General features: G+C 46.5%; 1 protein-coding gene across 1 annotated transcript in view; it reads left to right on the top strand.

Moving 5' to 3' along the window:
* Pex16 (peroxisomal biogenesis factor 16) overlaps positions 1-23,091 on the top strand; it is a 59,418-nt gene that overhangs the window by 34,922 nt on the left and 1,405 nt on the right. Inside the window, exons 6-7 of the mRNA XM_050177814.3 lie at positions 6,195-6,267; positions 9,217-9,404. Coding sequence (XP_050033771.2) covers positions 6,195-6,267; positions 9,217-9,404 — 261 coding nt within the window. The remainder of the gene's footprint in view (positions 1-6,194; positions 6,268-9,216; positions 9,405-23,091) is intronic.

The raw sequence follows: 23,091 nt of genomic DNA, 5'->3' as shown, positions 1-23,091 counted from the left end.
TATTCGAGGCGCCTCATTTCAGAAATTTTCGTCGCGATGTCTAACAACTTTATTGCGAAGAGCGAGTGACGAACGTCCAGAGTAAAAGACAAAAAGTCGCAGTTTCACCCAAAAGGCGAAGCATCCATTACGATAGCAAATTAAGCAAGATAAGCACAGCAGAAGCAGCAAGCGATTCGACCTTTTTGCTGTCTTTTGCTTCAGCGCCAACTAAACGGCGAAAGCACAGCACATTCAAAGCTACCAGCACTGGGCGCACTTTGTCTACATTCCAAGTTGCTTTGAAAATGAGGCCTGCACGGGTGTGCACTTTGTCCACATCGCAGATGACTTTCAAAATGCGCCGTCCGCGCAGGCGTGCACTTTGTCCACATCATAGATGGCTTTCGAAATATGGCAGGCACGCTCTTTGTGCACATCACAGATAGCTTTCAAAATGCGCCGTCCGCGCAGGCGTGCACTTTGTCCACATCGTAGATGGCTTTCGAAATACGGCGGGCACGCTCTTTGTGCACATCACAGATAGCTTTCAATATGCGCCGTCCGCGCAGGCGTGCACTTTGTCCACATCGTAGATGGCTTTCGAAATACGACGGGCACGCTCTTTGTGCACATCACCTATAGCTTTCAAAATGCGCCGTCCGCGCAGGCGTGCACTTTGTCCACATCGTAGATGGCTTTCGAAATACGGCGGGCACGCTCTTTGTGCACATCACAGATAGCTTTCAATATGCGCCGTCCGCACAGGCGTGCACTTTGTCCACATTGTAGATGGCTTTCGAAATACGGCGGGCACGCTCTTTGTGCACATCACAGATAGCTTTCAATATGCGCCGTCCGCACAGGCGTGCACTTTGTCCACATTGTAGATGGCTTTCGAAATACGACGGGCACGCTCTTTGTGCACATCACAGATAGCTTTCAATATGCGCCGTCCGCGCAGGCGTGCACTTTGTCCACATCGTAGATGGCTTTCGAAATACGGCGGGCACGCTCTTTGTGCACATCACAGATAGCTTTCAAAATGCGCCGTCCGCGCAGGCGTGCACTTTGTCCACATCGTAGATGGCTTTCGAAATACGGCGGGCACGCTCTTTGTGCACATCACAGATAGCTTTCAATATGCGCCGTCCGCACAGGCGTGCACTTTGTCCACATTGTAGATGGCTTTCGAAATACGGCGGGCACGCTCTTTGTGCACATCACAGATAGCTTTCAAAATGCGCCGTCCGCGCAGGCGTGCACTTTGTCCACATCGTAGATGGCTTTCGAAATACGGCGGGCACGCTCTTTGTGCACATCACAGATAGCTTTCAATATGCGCCGTCCGCACAGGCGTGCACTTTGTCCACATTGTAGATGGCTTTCGAAATACGACGGGCACGCTCTTTGTGCACATCACAGATAGCTTTCAATATGCGCCGTCCGCACAGGCGTGCACTTTGTCCACATTGTAGATGGCTTTCGAAATACGACGGGCACGCTCTTTGTGCACATCACAGATAGCTTTCAATATGCGCCGTCCGCGCAGGCGTGCACTTTGTCCACATCGTAGATGGCTTTCGAAATACGGCGGGCACGCTCTTTGTGCACATCACAGATAGCTTTCAAAATGCGCCGTCCGCGCAGGCGTGCACTTTGTCCACATCGTAGATGGCTTTCGAAATACGACGGGCACGCTCTTTGTGCACATCACAGATAGCTTTCAATATGCGCCGTCCGCGCAGGCGTGCACTTTGTCCACATCATAGATGGCTTTCGAAATACGGCGGGCACGCTCTTTGTGCACATCACAGATAGCTTTCAATATGCGCCGTCCGCACAGGCGTGCACTTTGTCCACATTGTAGATGGCTTTCGAAATACGGCGGGCACGCTCTTTGTGCACATCACAGATAGCTTTCAATATGCGCCGTCCGCACAGGCGTGCACTTTGTCCACATTGTAGATGGCTTTCGAAATACGACGGGCACGCTCTTTGTGCACATCACAGATAGCTTTCAATATGCGCCGTCCGCGCAGGCGTGCACTTTGTCCACATCGTAGATGGCTTTCGAAATACGGCGGGCACGCTCTTTGTGCACATCACAGATAGCTTTCAAAATGCGCCGTCCGCGCAGGCGTGCACTTTGTCCACATCGTAGATGGCTTTCGAAATACGGTGGGCACGCTCTTTGTGCACATCACAGATAGCTTTCAATATGCGCCGTCCGCACAGGCGTGCACTTTGTCCACATTGTAGATGGCTTTCGAAATACGGCGGGCACGCTCTTTGTGCACATCACAGATAGCTTTCAAAATGCGCCGTCCGCGCAGGCGTGCACTTTGTCCACATCGTAGATGGCTTTCGAAATACGGCGGGCACGCTCTTTGTGCACATCACAGATAGCTTTCAATATGCGCCGTCCGCACAGGCGTGCACTTTGTCCACATTGTAGATGGCTTTCGAAATACGACGGGCACGCTCTTTGTGCACATCACAGATAGCTTTCAATATGCGCCGTCCGCACAGGCGTGCACTTTGTCCACATTGTAGATGGCTTTCGAAATACGACGGGCACGCTCTTTGTGCACATCACAGATAGCTTTCAATATGCGCCGTCCGCGCAGGCGTGCACTTTGTCCACATCGTAGATGGCTTTCGAAATACGGCGGGCACGCTCTTTGTGCACATCACAGATAGCTTTCAAAATGCGCCGTCCGCGCAGGCGTGCACTTTGTCCACATCGTAGATGGCTTTCGAAATACGACGGGCACGCTCTTTGTGCACATCACAGATAGCTTTCAATATGCGCCGTCCGCGCAGGCGTGCACTTTGTCCACATCATAGATGGCTTTCGAAATACGGCGGGCACGCTCTTTGTGCACATCACAGATAGCTTTCAAAATGCGCCGTCCGCGCAGGCGTGCACTTTGTCCACATCGTAGATGGCTTTCGAAATACGGCGGGCACGCTCTTTGTGCACATCACAGATAGCTTTCAATATGCGCCGTCCGCACAGGCGTGCACTTTGTCCACATTGTAGATGGCTTTCGAAATACGACGGGCACGCTCTTTGTGCACATCACAGATAGCTTTCAATATGCGCCGTCCGCGCAGGCGTGCACTTTGTCCACATCATAGATGGCTTTCGAAATACGGCGGGCACGCTCTTTGTGCACATCACAGATAGCTTTCAATGTGCGCCGTCCACGCAGGCGTGCACTTTGTCCACATCATAGATGGCTTTCGAAATACGGCGGGCACGCTCTTTGTGCACATCACAGATAGCTTTCGATGTGCGCCGTCCACGCAGGCGTGCACTTTGTCCACATCGTAGGTGGCTTTTGAAATACGGCGGGCACACTCTTTGTGCACATCACATAGCTTTCAAAATACGGCGGGCGCATACTTTGTCCACATCACAGATCACTTCCAAGATAAGATGGCCACGCCGTAAGCAGCAGCTGCCGGAGTAGAGCCCTTTCTCTCTCTCGCCTCGAAAGCGGCATGTTTCCGCCCCGCCTTCCTTTTTCACACAGGCAATATTGAGCCGCAATCGTCGGCTGACCCTCGCAAGTCAGCTGTCAACCCGTGTCTACACAGCAAACGTATCTTTTATATGCTTGATATTGAAAAAAAAATATTGAGGCTAATTTCATCTGCTGTAGCTGATAGTCCGTTGTAGCGCAGTCTGTTAAAAGCGAACTTCGTTGCATTAATAAAATGGGTAGACCAAACTAAGGCTGAAATATGGTCCATTATATCCGAAAGTCTGTTGCACACGGGTCCGTTGTAATGAGCACAGGCTGTAGTCACTATTCATAAATGAAAATGTTTCAAATTGTTTTTCAAGTACTTCAAATCACCAACTCTGCATGGTGAAGTATATAATTGGAGCAAAAGTGTAATGAAATTCATCCCTGCGAACTTAGCAGACACAAAACACAAGTACTAGTTCTGTATCATAGTGGAGCATGCTACATCGCTGAGAGCATCACTTTTCTGACTACACTGCTACCATATGCGCTGACCCATAAGCCCTTTGTACAAATATAAACTACTCATTTGCTCCTAATACTCCATTTGTGCTTCTAATAAACAACATTTTATAATGTGCAATGTGATGACAGAAACTTGCTAACATTGTTAATATAAAGGTGAAAACTGCTGTTCGTTGTTCAAGTATATTTGATTAGCTTCCGGTACTATTTCATTCGTATTCAATTCATCGTCTAAAATTATTAATCGCATACTAGCGCCTTGTATTTTTGAATTTCTGCGCACAATTCTGGCCTTCATTTTCTTCTCTAGTAATCAATCTTTTACGATTAAATTATTGAAAGTAGAGTTTTGAAATAGCGCATCATCTGTGGGAACTGATTTAGTGTTTCTCTGTCATGTCACTTTAAATATCTAGTCTTCATGGCACCCTCGACCACTTGCAGATTAGTCAGGGAACCTCTCGAGTATGTTTAGTACTTTTCATGTTGATTTGGTGAAAATGAAGCACTAATCGTTAAGCCCATGGCTATTGTTAATCAGAGTCTCTATGTGGCAGCCTCCTTCTTTCTCAGAAGCCCGTTATGTTTGAGCACGGGGACAGCCAAAGGTGGCTGCTTGTAAGATAGCTTTTTGACACTGTCCAGTAATCATGCTACTAATTAAGTTGTTGCATTTGTATAGATGAAGATTGTTGTTGCCACATGCAGGTAAAAAAAGGAAGCCATCATGGTCTGTACAGAAGGGCAGCCGCCGATAATAATTACATCTGGTGTCGACTGAGAGATGTGAATTCTTGGACAGGCAAACGGTGAAGGGTTGCTATTGTGGCCAATGGCCGTTGGTCGAAGGAACAGAAGTCGTCGTGGTCTGCTCGAGTAGATACCTACCGCAGACAATAATTGCTTCTCATGGTGACTGCGAGGAGTTCTGTACCACCATCTTCACTCCGACAGTTCTGCAGTAAATGGAACTCTATGCTGTCTTCTTTCAATAGATGAAGCGCCAATAGTGACGGCACACAGGAAGGAATACAGACAGGACAAGGCGCTTTTTTTTTTACTTGCAACTGTTTATTGAAGTCAAAGGTGGCTGATTATATAGCCATGAGGAGAGGGGAACGAAAAAAGAGAAACACTGACTATGTGAATGCGCACGTGCGAGAACATTGAAGATATATATGAAAGGAATCACGTTTAATCTAAACCTGAACCTTATCTAAAAACATGCTTTCATTTGTGTAAATATTCAGAGATGGGGTGCTGACACAGGTGTCCCCTCTTTTCTTGATCTGGTTGGCCTCCAACATTTCACGTGCCACAGAATGTTTACTTTTAAACATGATTGTTGTATCATGAAGCCTTGCTTCACATACTTGTTTATTCTCATTCCCGCAGGCCTTGCAATGAAGTGGCAAGTTTGAACCATATCCATTTTTCATTAAAGCCTATGTTCCCGCAGGCGTTCATTAATACATCAGCCAGTTTGGCCGATATACTCTTACCCACACTTCAGCGGTATGCGGTATACGACCCCTTTTTCGCACTTAACAAAATGGTTCGTATGTTTAATAGAACACCCTACTTTCTTAGAGTCATCCGATCCAATCAGGTGGCACAAAGTAGCAAGTTTCCAGAGTGCGGAAAAAAACACAGGAATTTTGTATTTCACGGCGATATGTTTAAGATTATGCGCCACTTTATGGGAATATGGTATCACCACTGGTTTAGCTTTCTTTTCGACTGTTTGACCTTCTTCACTTCTTTTTCTTTCTTTTTTTACCTCTTTCAATAACGCCTCCGAAACTGCGCTTAAAACCAAGCAGGGAAAGCCAGCCTTCCTCAGCTTCAACATCTGGTAGTCAAAGCTTGCTTGTGCCTTATGACAGCCCAATTGTTTCAGGTTTTCAGATTCGTATTCCTTCCTGTGTGCCGTCACTATTGGCGCTTCATCTATTGAAAGCTATGCACCAACTAGCCCCACAACGTGTTTTACTGCTTTCTTCTTAATGCCTACAGACTGTGTAACATGCACAGGTGCTGGCTACGTTGTGCAGCTTTCTTTTAGTGCCTGATTACTGACACAAAAATATCTGAGTGATTGCACGGGCTCAGTGCAGTTTGGTGCTTGTGCATTAGTGAAGAGAAGACGATCACCAGTAGAAGTGACAGGCGGTGAAATCAGCTGAAGCCTTGACTGACGTGCGATTCCAGTATCGGCCGTTGGCCTATGCGGCCGTTCCTCTTGGACACCTTGGCTGATGGCAGCTGGTCTGGACGTGGCCAGGTAAGCTGCAGCTGCTCGCGCCTCAAATTGTAGGGGGACCTTCTCTGGCACACTGAAAGCTAGAATTGCAAGCACGAGGTCAGATTTGTCTCTCAGCCATGGCTGCTGAATTTCAACAAGGGAGGGGGTATGGAAAACAATAACACTTGTGTTCCGAGTTTTGGGTACGCATTTAATTTCAGGGTACATAGTGGTCTTTAAAATGCTTGGAGATCCTTGAATATGAAACTGCTCTTTTCAAGGCCTTGAAATCCCTCAGGTGCTTAAAGTCCTTCATTTTTTGTTTCATCTGAGCTTATAGTGGATTTTGTTTGTGTATCTGGGCACAAGGTTTATGCAAGCCAGGAGTTAATCCAGTCTAATTAGCATCTTAGTTGTAAACAGCCATCTTGTTGGTCCTGAGTGGTTTTCATTTATGCCAAAAGGCTTAGCGGGCACCTTTTTCATTCCATGTGCAATAAAAATAAATGTTTGCTCGTTGTTTAAGACATTGCTCTCTTTTCAAGCTGTCAGCCATCATGGTGTAGTGACGGTCGAAAATGCCTTGTCAGGGCTGTGAAAGCCCTTGAAAACTCTTGAATTTTTTTCTGAAGACGCTGCTACAAACCATGATTATTGAACCCCAAGTCGTTGAAAATCATTCGGAGCATGGCCAGTGTGGTGTTTTTTATAGAGCCCCATGTTGTGTCGGGAGATCAATCCATCCATATTTGGCCATATTTGAAAGTTGAAACCTCTTTGGATATGTGACTAGCACAAACAGTGCTATCCATAACTGAGCCTTACTTCAGAAAGCATTCTGCTTATAACAAAGCTATAGCGACAAGGGAAGAAGGGCAAAGCATGCAAGCCCTACTCATGAAGGCATGCTGTGTGGTTATAAACAAAGGTTATGGTGATAGTAGAGGAAAGCCCCATTTTTTACATCGCCACAAATATTATGTGCTTGCAACAACAGTAGTGCTTTTCCGTTCAGGAAGCCAGAAATCAATTGTTTCATTGCAGCTCTGACTTCGCTACCATGCAAGTGACATGGCTGTCATACACTTCAACTTTACTGTGTAGCTCAAATCACTTCAAAACTATGCAGATCTAGCGCAGATGATGGAATTTATGTGAAGCGAAAGTTTTGTGAAGCCATTAATTAAATGCTATAAAAATAAATCCTATGCATACAAATGCCTTTATTGTTATTCTCTGTGACATGTAATCTCGTCTAATTTTTATTCACCGCAAACGTGACAACTTTAATGTCATAAATTGTTTATGCTTATGGACTGCATCGTTCACAAGCTATGCTGAAATGTTAACAGCGGCGCATGCAAATGCACGCAGTGAGATGTCAACGCAGTACTGTCACAAGGAAACGTTAGATATTTGTTGAAGGAAGAATGGCGAGGAGAGGTGCATGGCGCTGGAAAGTGCAGTGGTAAAGTTCAATGGCTCGTTTCATTCCTACATCTGTGGCCTAATGGAAACTGGCATACACACATTCACTTTTGCATATACATACTATGCGACATTATGCACTCGCCAATCATCCCAAACAGCTACAAATCGTGAGAAGCATACCAATATCTTTCTTTCATACATGACGCACTGTCTTTTAGTCACAGCAGGGAGAAAAGTGTCTTGATAGGCTTGCCCGAATATCAGCATTTTGGTTTGAAGCAAAGTCGAAGCTAATAGTAATTAGTGTCAAATAATTTCAATGCAGATAGTTCATATAGTTGTGAGATCTACATAAAACCTTGACATAAGAGCCAAATGATGACACATTTAAGAAAGTTGGTTCTTGTTAAAAGGCAAACAAGTTCATACCTGGAGTCAGTATAGTTTATATTCAAAGTGCCATTATTCAGATATGTTTTCCAAAAATGCAAGTTCAACATTTCTTATGTCTTCAGCTGCACAAAAAATTTGTTTACAGTCTCTCGCTCACTGTTGCGCTTCAGTCTACCTAAAATTTTACGGTGTTTGAAGCCACAGGAGCGTTCTGCGTGTGCCCTTCAAAGCCGTTACGATGTTGTGAAGTGCGACCTCGGCTGTGCAACAGCAATTTATGCTGTGTTGCGCAAATTCAGTTTGCTGCTTTCGGACGGCACACGAGCTTAACCCATTCTGTTCTGCAAGCGCACAAAGTGAGTGAGTGAACATTTTATTTTAAATGTCTGGTGATTTGGGTGGAGTAAAATTAGAGTGCGGATTACATGCGAATTTCTACTAAAGGTGTGGGTTCACGCCAGCACAAATTTCCCCTTGACGTGCGGTCTCACGGCAGTGCTGCTGTGAAACAACCTTTAGAGCTAAGTTCTTCACCATCAGCATTGCCAAAGAGGTGGGGAATGGAGCAGCGGGCCAATGATAGCCCGCACCTCCACCATAATATTACAGGGAGGAGAGAGGTTTAAATATATTTACAGGTGTTTACAATGCATTCACTGGCATACAAGATAAAAGACAGTCTGTGCGACATCAGTGAGCGTCGTCATCTTCTGTACTGCCCTCAGCTTCGTCTCTGGCTGTGCGGGGTAACAATATGATGGGAACGATTTGTGTATCTGCGAATGGAGACTGTTTTTACAAAGAATCCGGCATTGTATGCCGATACTTTCACAGTTCGAACGCACAAATTTTTTTCCCTAAAATTTGGGACTTAATTGGGAGGCGTGGCTTATGCGCTGAAAAATACGTATATTTGTTCATTTCGAATACGTACTTCTAAAACTTTGAATGCCGAAATTCGAGCCGAAGCGAATATCGAATAGCATAATATTCAATCAAATACTCAAAAATTTTGACATCCGCACAAGCCTAGTCTCTAGCCTTTGCAGCATTGCCTGCAACATATGAAACACGGTAGTATATACAGTAGTTTTAGTGACAGTGCAGTGGGCTTTTATGGAGGGTACCAGTCACTAATGAATCGCATCGACTCTTTCTTCTCAGTTTGCAGGTTCTGTCGCGGACACGTGCTACTCTGCAGCCGCGGGAGCGGCTCGAGTTGAGTCGTCGTCTGCTGCAGCTGACGCTGTACCTGGTACGGTCTCCCTTCTACGAGCGCATCTCCCAGCGTCGCATTTCTCTCGCCCTCCGAGCGCTTGGCGACTCGGTGCCCCTGCTCGGCTGGATCACCAGTGAGTCACTTGGGTTAAAACGGATGTTTGGGCGAGTTGGTAAGCCATATTTGAAACAGAACAGCGCGGTTCTCACGGGGACTCCCTGCTTGTCCTCATGAAAACCGCGCTGTTCTGTTCCAAATATCACTTGGGTTACGGCCACTCTGCAGTGTGTGCCTCTGTGGTATGCCATCACGCTGTTCCTTTCGCGGCACCCATGTCCTGAAACATAGATATGCTCATCTTGGGGCAGCAGGCTACGAGGTTCACAGCAGTCTTTGTAACCTCTCTAAACTCTTTAACATAAAAATTTCGTTAGAATGCGTAATAACAATTTAATTAGAAGAATTTTTTGAACTTTCTTTTCATCTAAGCGTAGTAAATGTCGTTGGGGATCTGTGCACAAGAAAGGTGCGAGCCAAAGCTCTAGCTTATCCTCTCCTTACCTTTCCCTCTTCTTTTCTCTCTCTCTCTAGCTTAACCAGTCCAGTTAGCACCTTTGTTGTGCGGGGCCATGCTGGTTAGTGGTGGTTTGCTGGCTGAGCCTTTTTCGTGCAGCTTTCTCTCACGTTAACTTTATTTTTGTGTGAAAAGAAAAGTTTGCATGTTATTAAAAGCAATATATCTTGTTTTCAGGCTGTCAAACATGAGGTTGCTTTATTCTTTAAACACCTTATGCGTAAGCCTTAGAGTTATACGAAAGGCTGCTACAAATCCTGCGTATCATAATCATAATTTATTTTACCCTTAAGAGCCCTTGCTGGAGCATTACATAAGGGGAGAGCTAGGATAAAAAGAAAGGAACAGACTAAGGCTCTATACTAACGAGATTACATTCTCCCTAACTACAAGACAATGCAAGCATGTCGGTTAAAAAGAACAAAGAAACATAACATTAAAAAAGAACATTTTACGTTTCAGTTGGCCTAGTTTGTCTTACATTATAGCTTGATGTTAGAACAAACAACTTTAACAGGCAGAAACAGTACTCGTCCTTGTCTGTGTTGTGCTTGTGTCTGTTTCAATATATTGTAATAAAATGCCCTAGTCACAATGTGACTATTGGTTACGAAGATTAAGCTTAATATGATGTCTACATTTTCTTAAGCGAGATGCGTCTCAGAGATCCATTTTTGTTAATGATGAGGCTAATTAAATTAAATTTATGCACCATACAGGGTTCGTTCTCCTATTTTCAAATATTGTTTTAGTTTCTAAATATATCTGGTTATTTATGTGCCTCCTGGAATTCGGAAAGGTAGGGTCTCATGTGCAAGGTTTGAGCTCCATACCAGGCCTAGGAGAGTGTTGTAAGATTGCCTACATTGCTCCTTATAATAAACAAATAATTACTAATAAGTTAACAAATTTTATTCTTTTAGCTTTATTATTTAAAGAAAGAATATTTAATCTCAACTGTACTTGTCAAGAACATTGGTGTTTGGTTTCGTAATGTGCACCTGACCAAGATTGCTGCAAATCAATAAAACCTAACTAGTACTTGCATTGTACGCATTCTTGTGCATGTGCTTGCAAAATTTGACCAACATTGAACCACATCAAGTCCAAGAATGTTTGTGCACAAGGAATAAAAACAGCACGAGATCAGCATAACAGCCTGAAGGTAAAAAGAAGAATGGAGTTGAAAGCTTTAAACATCCTTATTACACTATTGCAGATGATCAGTTTGCATAAATTTTGACCAGAATGCCGACCAATCTTTCTAAAAGAAGTATATAAAACTTCAATATTTTCCTGCTACGTGGATGATACCCTAAGAACCATTATGATCTTCCTCCTCCAGTCACTGTAATGATGAGATTTAACTTCAACTGTCTGTGTTCCAGACATTCTTTTGATTCTTCTCTGGTTTCTCTGGTTGCTCGGATCAATCAACTCCTGAGTTCGCAGGAAGCCCAACTCCTGTAGAATCTCCTTAAAGCCTTTGTGGCTTTAGTTGTACCACAGTATAGCTGTAGAAGTGACCATCTCGACAACAGTATGTGACGCAAATCATGTCTTGTGACACAGCAACCAGATACATATTGTTGTTGAGAGACTCGGCCACATTTTGGGACTTGCCCTGAATACAGCAAAGCAACATCGTATCTGGGAGCCTCTCATATGCATGAAGCATAGACTGAGCACTGGGGAAAAGTGGAGGATGTACTGGTGCCAACTCAGCCAGGCCTAGTGCTTGCTCACCAGGACAGCTCACCGCCTGGGCAAAACTTGTGAGCCTCATCGGTAGAGCATGAACAGAAAGATGCTATCATGCATCTTTCGTGCATCTACAGCTATCATGCCTAGATTAGAATCACTCTTTGTGGTCTCCTGGTTGGAAAAAATGCCTTGGTGTTGCTGTACACATGGAACTAGAATGTTGAAGCATAATTTTCAAACCAAAATCTAAAAAATAATTTTTAAAAGGGAAAATGTGGTTTTCCAACCTGCATCTCACCTCAAGTTTAGTCGCATATGCTCAAGGGCAAAAGCTTCATGAGGGCTCTTCCGTTCTTCAGAATGAATTACTAAAATAATAAACGAGAAGAAAGGGGGGTTAACCAAGAGGTCCGAGGAGCCCGTATGATATGAAATAATAAAGGAGTGAAGGAATAAATTTAAAATAAAGGGGACGTTTATGCTCATGGGGGTAGAATGCATAAAAGGGACACTAAAGGCAAATACTAAGATGGCATGGACTGTTAAAATACCATTCCAGAAAACTTGCAGAGCTTGTTTTGTGCCAAGAAAAGATTTAGTTTACAAGAAAATTGTGTCTGAAGGGTATGCAAACCTTTAGTGCAATTTAAGTCGCCCGCCCTGAAGTGAGGAGTGGTGACATTGCATATGCCACCAACGCCCTTTATTGTCGTCGGTGAGTAAAACGGAGACCGCCAGATGGCGCTATGTTTTTCTTTGCAAAACGCACACGCGTGGCCACGGAGAAACGTAGCCAAGGCGTTGGATTCGCCGCTGCAGCTGCTGTTGGTTAACTCTTTTGTTACCACGCTTATTCAATCAATCACCGGTGAACAATGCTTTAGGTTGCCAATTTCGACGTATTGGAACCATTTCTTATCCATATAAGGCCATCCAGTAGTTACTACAAGCACTGCATTTTTAGAATCAGTTTAAATTTTCGCACTCCGGCGATGTCATGATTTTTGACAGACCTTTTTGCAAACTAATGTGCGTATGTTGTAACAAAAAGAGGCGTGGCTGTCACCTTCTGCCGTGCTCAAGAAAAAAGCATGCTGCTCATGATTACACCACACTAGCAGCAAAATGTTGTAATCAAATGACTCCCAGCTCATCACGAATTAAATTATGTCACCGGCTTTGCCGTCCGACAGTGCTGAGTGGTGATAATTAACCGAAAATGACGCCACCTGTTAACTAGTGAGTTTTGGTTTGGAGTCGGAGTCGTTTTATTCCACTAAAATGTATTTCTGAAGGTCTGCCGCATGTCCAACATGTGGACCCGGCTTTTGCAGCCAGTTTCCAAGAGTTTCGGTAACGCTTCTCTCGTAACATCCCGGCAAGGGGCACTGCCAGTGTCACTGCAAGCGTTATCGAAAGTTGCTCCTAATGTGTCTTCCCGCACGGCTGCGTCGTGAGAAAAGCGTCCTGCTCGAAACTATGCGGCACCCGCACTTGAATTTAGTGATGACTCGAGTTATGATTCCAAAGATGGCAGTAAAGCAGATTCAAGCTCTGACAGTGACAATGTTTTGAGTTGGCATGAGACGTCTGCAGCTGTTCACCGACGAGTTTCCTTTACGGCCTTGAACGGTCTCCTTCCTTGTGCGCGCTTATCTGCCAATCTTTTTCCACAACCTGAGAACTGTACTGATTACTTACTCTACTTTGCTTGGTTATGGCGTGCTGCCATCGGCAGCAAAGAAACTTCCATTCACGCCAAGAAGGCCACCCGTAGCACATATCGGCCCAGCACTACGGATCAGCACAAGACAGTTTACAGTGGCGTAGGATTTCTTTCTACTGTTCTTCTCTGCAGAAATGATAAAGACAATGCACAACAATGCGAACAGATATGCTTGGATGCATAATCTTGTAGTTGCCCAGCTACACTGAAAGTGATCGGTCCTGGAAGATGTGCATGACTCTAGACTAAATGGTGAAGTACGTTCCTTGGACCCCTCATTGGACCATCCTCAGAAGATGTCAAAAAGGAGGAGTTCAAAATGTGTTACGAGGATCACAAAGTTGAACAAAAACCATACGTTTTGTGGGAAAATTGTGGAGTGCACCTATGCTTCACAAAATCTAGTGACTGCTTCACCGCATGGCATGAGCGATGAACTGGTCTTAGTTTAATTTTTGTATCTGAAGAACAGCGGTGTACTGAGCATTTATTTTTCCACACACTATTCCGAGGTTATTTATCTTTGAAATGTATATTCTGAATTTTTTTTGATAATAATATTTTTGTAGATACAGTAAAACCTCGTTAAACCGTACCCGCTTAAACAGTAGTTTCGTTTTAAAGTAGTAAAGTCAAATCCCCAACTCAGTGGCCATTGAACATGTGTTTTGTATCCGCATAAACCGTAGCAGCTTATTGTGTACGCATCGGTTAAAGCGTACCGTTTCCACTTTTCGTCGCGCAAACACGGCGGTGCGTCGTCTCCATCGAGCGGCCCGGCAGAACAACAAGCCTCAGAGATCGGAATGGCCTCCAAGCACCCTGCGCGTTTGCGTGTGAAGCCACATCAGCATCATTTTGGCGCCGTGCCAGAGAGATGCCAGAGAGCGTTGTGGTGTCGTGCAAGCGAGGACTCGCCTCATGCCAAAGCTCAGATAAAAAAAAGACGCCGAGTGCTCAGCATAGAAGAAAAATTAGACATCATCTGTGCTATCGAACGTGACACGGAGAAGTCGGCGCTGGCACGCGACAGGGATCTGCTGTTGACTACGGTGTGTGGCATTTCGAATGCGAAGAAGTTGCTCAGCAGCGCTGCTGCGACTGCGAAGGGATGTCGGCTACGAGGTTCGACTTTTCGCCATCGTTGCCTCTGTTGTTGCCGAAGTGTCGACTAGCGACAGTGATGAGGATGGCACGGAAAGCGACAGCACGGGCGATTTAGGCCCGACAGTGGCAGAAGCTGCGCCTTACGTCAGCCTCATGAATGCAGTCGTCGCGACGAGAACAGCACCTGGCAATGAAAAAGGCGCCCCGGGACTTCTACAGCACTACTGCGCGCGTGCACGGAGAATACGTAATGCCAACGAGGAATCTGCCATGTCAGTGTTTGCCAAGAAGAGGGGGCTGGCTGAAAAGCTGACACGCAGCTTCAGTAAGTTTGAGGCCGCTGTCGTCGTGCTAGGCCGCCGTGGCATCAAACGAAAATAACACTTTTGTCGCGCGAAGTAAATAAATACTGCATGTTTTTTTCCCGTTTCATCGCACTCTCTCCGTTTTCCGTTTTCAACAGGTAAGTGGGCGATCCCATACTAATTCGGTTAAACAGTATGACCGTTTAGTAAGTACTTTTTCCGAGCTCCGGCCAACTACGGTTTAACGAGGTTTCACTGTATCGTGTTTTTTGTTATCTTTATCAACTGGCAGCAGAAATACCGCTTTCTAAAATTTTTATGTTTTACCTGATAATTTTTTGGCCAACATAGGTTTTTGGAAATATCATTTCATTGTGCACAATATGCTATGCTGCAATGTGTGGGGGTGTATTATTTGTAGTGGTAAGTCATTTTTTTCCGAGACCTATAAAACACGACCATTTTTCATGGTAACGAAGGAGTTAAGTGGTGCGGATCATTCAGGAATTCCACAGCATCATATGCACATGGCATTTTTGGCTACTTGCAGTTTGTGCAAGTTTCACAAGCCAGCAAAACCAGCGCAGCACTACACAATAACGAAACTACTGAAACGTGAAAGTGTGGGCATCACAGAGTGAAGAAAACGAAACCTTTCGACTGCCCGCGTCATTGTCAACAAGTTCTTTTTTCTAAAAATGAAATAGACCGAAGAATTAGCATTTCTTTTTTCTGCCTTATAATGCAATACAGGGATCTTTTTACTACAAGTGGTGTAGTGCTGGCGACAGATTTATAATGAAGAGTGTTCTCGTCATCGTGCTGGTACTTGAATGTCTCTTGGGAATCTCTAATCATGTCCTGTACTTACCTCAATTTCTCTATTACCAAAGCTCTGTTTGCGATAATATTGGTTGCCTTGGATGTCCTCGAGCACTAGCCTATCACTTTATCTTGACTTAATAGTTGCTTTTAGTGTCCCTTTGAGTAGTGCATGCATCAAACAAGTCATATGCCATCTTTCCAGTGGTAGTAATGCCCTTGTAGTGCGCATAGTATTCTCCTTCGCATATATACTCACCTACGCTTAATACGTCATGCACAACTCTCCCACACTGTGTACTTCACAACTGCAAAAGTTCCTGCACAGATCCAAGAAATATGGGAATAATTAAGCTGGGAGATAAATGTATTATAACTAGGGATGTTTGAAAAGTGAAGTAATCTTGTAGACTTGAATATAAAAATAAACTGTTTCAACCATTGCAGCTGAGTACCAAATATTTCTCCATGTCTAAGAAAACAAGGTGCATTTTTGGCGATGTTGGTGGTGGTGAAGCAGGCGATGCAGACATGCTCTGTGTAGCAGCAATGCCTCCCATTAACACACTGCTTTGAAGAAGTGTCTGCAGGAATGGTTAAGCGCTTTCAGCTGAGTTGGATTAACAGTGGACATTTAAGCAGTCTTGCTTTTCTGTTTTCTAATAAGCATCCTTAGAGGGCCCCTCACCAGGTCAGGCCATTTTGAGCTGACAAGCACAGAGCATACAATGCACGATAATGATCGTGTCTGCAAAGTATTACATCGCTATGCACCGCAGAAAAATCTGAAATTTCAAACCGAATGTTGTTTTCCCTTCACCTCGCGACCACTGCGCTCCAAGCCGAAGGATGACGTACTCATGCTAGTGCGCCTACCGACACGCGTTCGCGCTGTGACATCGCTCATGGTGACATGTGACTTCGAAAATTATTCAAGGCAACATTTGTTATCTGTGTAATATGTTGCTAGAATAAACAAATCAAAGCTTAGAGAAATAATAAAACACAAACTGAATGTCTGCATGTTTTTGTTTTACTTCGCACCGCAGCAAGGGAGATGTACTTCCGTTTCGTCTGCTTGTTCCCACGTCGTGCAGTCATGCACGCAGACATCGAAACTGTGTCATTTTCTACCGTGTTCTAGTGCGGGATCATTCTCTCTGATCCGCTTGTGTCTGCCTCAGTATGTGTGTAGCACAGACTTATACCGCTAGTCAGGTGTCCTCGTGCACAGCACACAAGATTGTGCGCTGCCTGAAACGAGACAATCGCAACCACTCGCACGCAACGCCATCAGCGGAAGTGCGCCATGACGCAAGAAAGTGAGGAGAAAAAAAAAATTAGAGCGGGTGCCCATGACGTATGCATCACGCAATCCTCAAGGTCTGGTATGGGAGAACACAGGGAAGGAATTTCGCTTGCGGAGGCTAAACGGGGCAATTGGAGAGAGTGTCTCGCTTGGCAGTGGAGCTCGCCTCCTGAAATCATGGGTTTGTGGCCTTGGAAGTATTTATATCTTGGCTATTAACCCTTTCGCTGTCGGACCTTTCTGGCCGTGACACACGCCCAGTGTCGGCTTGGTTTCAGGGAACGAGCATAACAGGGAATGAACATAGCAATTTATTTTTGATTATGATTGGTATACAAATAACATAGTCAATGCAATATGCACATTTCAGTGTTCTGCAGCTGTTGTTAGTAAACATCATCATCATCATCAGCCTGACTATAAAATCCGTTCAACATCCGAATCTGACAATGCGGAACCCTCTTCCTCGCATGCGACTCTGTCCGAGCCTGAATCCGAGCTCGGCTCGTATTCTGAATCGGAATTCAGCCACCGCTCCAATGAGCAGACGAAGGTACCGCGCGCCGAGCCATCCGAAAGTAACCGCGCGCAGGGAGGATGCGCTTTCAATCGCCCGCACAGCGGAGAGAAATGGGACGTTGCGTGATCAAGAAGATAGAGGGAGATGAAAAAAGGCTAAAACAAAGTTCGAAGGGCTTTACGTTTACTGCTGCAAGTCGGAAGCGAGGGTGCGGCGAGAGAGCGAAAGCAGCAATCGAGTCGCCCTTTTTGGAGAGGCAACGGCACGCACGCCTGAACTTGACACGCCGTAGCAGGCACACCAACAGAGGAAAAATAAAAACCTTCAAATCAGCGGAGATTGCAGAACAACCCTTGAACCCATAACCACACGCGTGCGATGCATGATCCAGCGAACGCGGAGCCACCACGCCACTCAGCAAAGAGAAAGTGGGGAGTGGCAGTCGCACCGTACTCTTCAATACATGGACTAACACAGGTCGGGCGAATATACGAACTTGTAGAACGAGTCAACAGATGGCGTGGCCAATCCAGGAGCACCAGCTTTGCGCTCAGGCGCGAAATTTTGAACGCACGATAGAGAACGTACCGGTACGTCCGTGACAGCGAAAGGGTTAACGACCAGATTTGAAAAATCTTTATGGCAGAACGCTCCCTAGAGGACACTTAACAACTTCCAGCTTATAACCGAAGTTTGCTGTGTGGCCTGGGGAGGGGTCATTTAACCTACAAATCTGGCCAGGAACTAGTGCTGAAAAAAATTTGAATGTGATATGTTCAGATTCAGTACGAATCAAATCACCAGGGCTGTTCAAGTCGTAATTAAATTCCAAATAATCGCATACCTGTTATGTACTACGTGTGGGCGGGGACGCACCCAGGCGCGCAGCGTGACGAGCAAGAAGACCAGCGGGCTCCGGAACAGAGAATGCTTTATTCGGAACAGCGCGTGCTTCTTATACCCGCTGGCGGTTGCTTATCCGCTTCTGATAACAAGCACTGACGCGCCTGTCGGCACTATCACATTCCTTCCCCCACAATTAAGTTCCTTTGCGAAAGTCCTCCGACTCGTAACGAACAGGTTGGTGCCGCTGTCGGGAACTTCTACGTGGTACGGCAGGGGGCTCGGGTGACGTGGGCTGGACGGGTGCCTGGCATAGGGGCCGTGCTGGTGTGGGGGTCGTGGGCTGAACGGTTGCCTCATCCTCTGGATTTGTTTGAAGATGCTCTCGTTGACCCATTGGCTGACGGTCTCCCTCCATGGGCTGGTCCCGCTCGTGCACACCCGTCGTGCTCCCGGGCACACCCGCCGGGACTGTCTGGGGGCCTGCGTACGGCAGGTGCTCTGGAATGGCTGGCTGGGATGACTGGCATGGGGTAGACGTATCTGCGTGCTGAGAATGACTGGCCAAACGCAGATGATCAACATGAACGAAATGTACTTTGCTCATCGTGTCCACCAAGTACGTGACAGGGCTAATGACCTTCACTATTCGGCCTTCAGTCCACGCTGTTTTCTCCCCTCTGACCGTTTTAACGTAGACGCGGTCCCCTTCCGTGAAGAAGCGCCATGGAGAGCGACCTCGGTTGCGTTGAGCCTTGGACTTTTGTTGCCCCTTTAGCATGTCTTCTTGAAATGATGGCTTTAGCAGCGACAGCTTTGTACGCGGTGCCCTTTTTAGAAACAGTTCGGCTGGTGAGCGGCCCGTTACTGCGCACGGAGTTGTCCGATAGGCAAGCAAAAAATGGTCTAGGCGTTCTCGTAGCGTCCTGTGGCTGCCGGAAGCGCTATCATGGAGTAGTTGCTTACACAACGTTTTCTTTACTGTTTGCACACACCTCTCAGCTGCTCCATTAGACTGCGGGTGATAAGGTGGGCTGTACGTGTGACGCACTCCCCATGACTCGAGAAAATCATTGAACTCTCGTGCCGTAAACTGGGGGCCATTATCGGACACTAGCTGTTCCGGCAACCCGTATGCAGCAAAGAGGGTACGAAGCCGTTCAGTGGTGTTCAAGGCCGTTGTCGACTTCATGTGAAAGACATCAATCCACTTCGAATAAGAGTCAACACACAGCAAGAATGAAGCGCCTTCGCACTCGAAAAAATCAACGTGTACTCTTTGCCAGCAGCGAGCGGGAAATGGCCAGGGCTCCAAAGGGGCGCGGGGAGCGCTACTCTGCGTTGCTTGGCATATTTTGCAACTTTTCACGACGGTTTCGATGGCTGCATCAAGCTCAGGCCACCACACTAGGCCGCGAGCTAACATCTTCATTCGGACTATTCCAGGGTGCTCAGCATGCAGTAATGCCAACACATATTCTTGCAGTTTGGGAGGAACCACGACCCTGCTACCCCATGTCACGCATCCTTGCTCTAGCGATAGTTCCATTCGTCTGGTGTGGTATGGTCGTAGCTCGGCTTCTACTTGCAGTGGCCATCCACTACGCGTAAGTTCAGCAACCTTGCACAGCACTTTGTCCTGCCTGGTAGCCTTGGCGACATCTCTGGCTGACAGCGGCGTCGTTTCAAAAACTGCCAAACAATCGGCCTCTTCATCCTTTGCTTGACTTGGAAGTGGCAATCTCGATAACGCATCGGGCACTTCCATTTGGGACCCTTTCCGATACTTAAGCTCGTAACGATATCCCGCCAGGGTAAGCGCCCATCGTTGCATGCGCGCAGCGGCCAAAGTTGGTATCGGCTTGCAGGCACCTAGAATGCCGAGTAATGGCTGGTGGTCCGTGAAAAGCGTAAAATGACGGCCGTACAGATAGCGATGAAACTTTTGCAACCCATATATTATGGCCAACGCTTCTCTTTCAATTTGCGAGTACACGCGTTCCGCTGCCGATAATGTTCGAGAGGCAAACGCAATGGGCCTTTCGTTCCCGTTTGGTTGCACATGCAAAATCACTGCGCCCAGTCCGTATTGGGATGCATCGCAACTGAGTACAAGCGATCGCTTTGGGTTGTAGTAGCAGAGTACTGGGCTCGACGTGAGCAGCTTCTTTGTTTTCTGGAAAGCAGCAGCGCATTCTTTGGACCAGTGCCACCGCAGGCCTTTCTTTAAAAGAGCGTACAGCGGTGCTGCCACGGTCGCCAAGTTCGACAGGAACTTGGAATAAAAGGTGACCATGCCCAAGAATGATTTCAATTCCGTTGCGTTTGAGGGTTCTGGCGCAGCCGTAATTGCTTTAACTTTTGATCCCAAAGGCTGGATTCCGGCTGCAGATATCCGGTGGCCCAGGTACCGAACTTCGCTTTGAAACAACTTGCATTTTTCCTCTTGAAGAGTTACATTGTGGGCCTGAAACCGCTGGAGTACTTGTTCTAGCCGCTCGCGACAGTCCGACGTGGTAGTACCCCCAATGATTACATCATCAATGTAGCATCCTACGTGAGGAATACCACTGAGAATTCTGTCCATAAGCGACTGGAATACTGCCGGAGCGCTTGCAATGCCAAAGGGCAGACGCTGGTATTGGAAGAGTCCTTTATGAGTGTTTATCGTCAAGAGTGACTTGGAGTCTTCACATAGCTCTACTTGCTGATATGCAGAGGCTAGATCCAAAACGCAAAAAACACTCAAGCCCTCTAAAGCTGCGAACAAGTCTTCTGGTAGTGGAAGCGGGTAATGCTCTGTTTTCAGCACGGGGTTCACAGTGAGCTTATAGTCACCACACAACCGGACGTCTGCCCCTCCGTCCTTTGGCACAGCGACCAAGGGTGTTGCCCAATCGCTCCGTGTTACCCGCTTCACGACGCCGGCTTCCTCCCAAGTATCCAGCTTATTTCCCACTGGTTCAACAAGAGCGAAAGGTACCTTACGTGCTCTGCAGAACACGGGTTTGCTGTCTGGTTTTATTAGTATTTGCGCTTTGAACCCGGAAATTGGTCCTAACTGCTTCGAAAAAACAGGCGCATATTTCTGTTTCAGCTCAGTGACAATGTCTGCTGACCTTATGGCAGCGACTTCGTTCCAATTTACCTTTAGTCGACTCAGCCAGTTTCTTCCTAATAGGCATGACCACTGCTTTCCTGCATCATCGACTATTATCAGAGGAAGGACGCAAGTTTGCTTGTTGTATTTTACTTGCACGTCGACCGAACCAAGGACTGGGACAAGCTCACCCGTGCACGTTCTTAACGGATCAGCCACCACCTCCAGGGGCAGGTGCGCCCAGTTCTGCCGATAGATTTCCTTTGGCATCACCGTCACTGAGGCGCCCGTGTCTATTTGCATGGTCACGTTGTGGCCCTCTACCTCAACGGTAACATAATATGCGGACTTGTTGCTGGTGATACTACAAATCTGCAAATCATTATCCGATTCTTCCATGGAGTCGTCCACCCAATTTAGTTCCTTGCGTGGTTCGGTTCCCCGCCTGCACATCGTCCTGAGATGACCTTGCGTGCCACAGTTGTGGCATTTGTACCTGCGGTATCGACATGTTCTTTCCGAGTGGTTGTTTCCACATCGGAAACATTCTATTGGTTCTGTCGCGACTCCTCGCCTGCGGTTCTCTCTGACGGGGCGTTGTTGGTCTGAGAGCTTGCCTATTTGCCTGCTTTCCACTGTCAGGTCCGTCTGACGAGCTGCTTCCTCAGACTTAATTAGTTGCGACTGCTTCGATGCCATTTCGCGGTTCAAAGCAATTTTGCACGCCCCTTCAAAGGTCAAAACCCCGGCGTCAGCCGCAAACAGCTCCCGCTGGGTGTCTGCGCATCGCAGCCCCGCTACGAGCCTGTCCCTCAAGGCTTGGTCAAGAAAGTCACCGAATGCGCAACTTCTGGCTAAATTCTTCAGCTGGAGTATGAAGTCTGTCACGCTTTCATGTTCAACCTGTACGCGGTGGTTGAATCTGCACCGTTCCGCTACGATGGCTTTCCGGGGCTGTAATGATTCTTCAGAACCGCTTTAGCTTCCTCGTACGTTTTACTGGACGGCGCATCGGGTACGAGCAGGTTTTTCAGTATTTCGTATGATTTCGGTCCTACGACCGTCAAGAACACGGCTAATTTCTTGCTGGCGGCTACCTCATTTGCTTCCACATACAACTCGAACCGTTCCACGTACGAGTCAAAACTTTCGGCCTTCTCGTCAAAGCAATCGATTCTTCCCACCTTTGACACGTTGCCGTTTCCTTGAGGTTCCGCCGCCCTGGCCTGGTTGCCTGCCGCGCTTGTTGTCAGCATCCTCCACGGTCCCGGGAAGCCACTTGCGTCAGTCCCACCCTCGTCGCCATTTGTTATGTACTACGTGCGGGCGGGGACGCGCCCAGGCGCGCAGCGTGACGAGCAAGAAGACCAGCGGGCTCCGGAACAGAGAATGCTTTATTCGGAACAGCGCGTGCTTCTTATACCCGCTGGCGGTTGCTTATCCGCTTCTGATAACAAGCACTGACGACGCTTGTCGGCGCTATCACAATACCCAAATAATGTTTGTCGATATGACCGACATAAAATACTTTAGTTTTACACCGCCAGTAGGGATGCTTCTGTACTTCTCTGGTAAATAAAGGTTCAGAGCTGGAATGCATTAACAGAATATTAAGGAGATGGTATAATTCAGTCTCAACTAATAAGCTACTTCATTAAGACTTTTTTTTTTTCCTCCATTGGCCTTGGCCACAAACAATTGCTTGTTAGTCAAGAAATCGAGGTCCAAAGTTCTCTTTTAAATTTTTGTTGCCTAGCGCACTGGATCCAGGACTTCCTGATGGATTTCATGGTATGTCTTGGTCTTTATT

The sequence above is a fragment of the Dermacentor andersoni genome, chromosome 4 (genome assembly GCF_023375885.2).
Source record: "Dermacentor andersoni chromosome 4, qqDerAnde1_hic_scaffold, whole genome shotgun sequence".
Classification (NCBI taxonomy): Eukaryota; Metazoa; Arthropoda; class Arachnida; order Ixodida; family Ixodidae; genus Dermacentor; species Dermacentor andersoni.
This window is presented reverse-complemented; position numbering and strand designations above follow the sequence as displayed.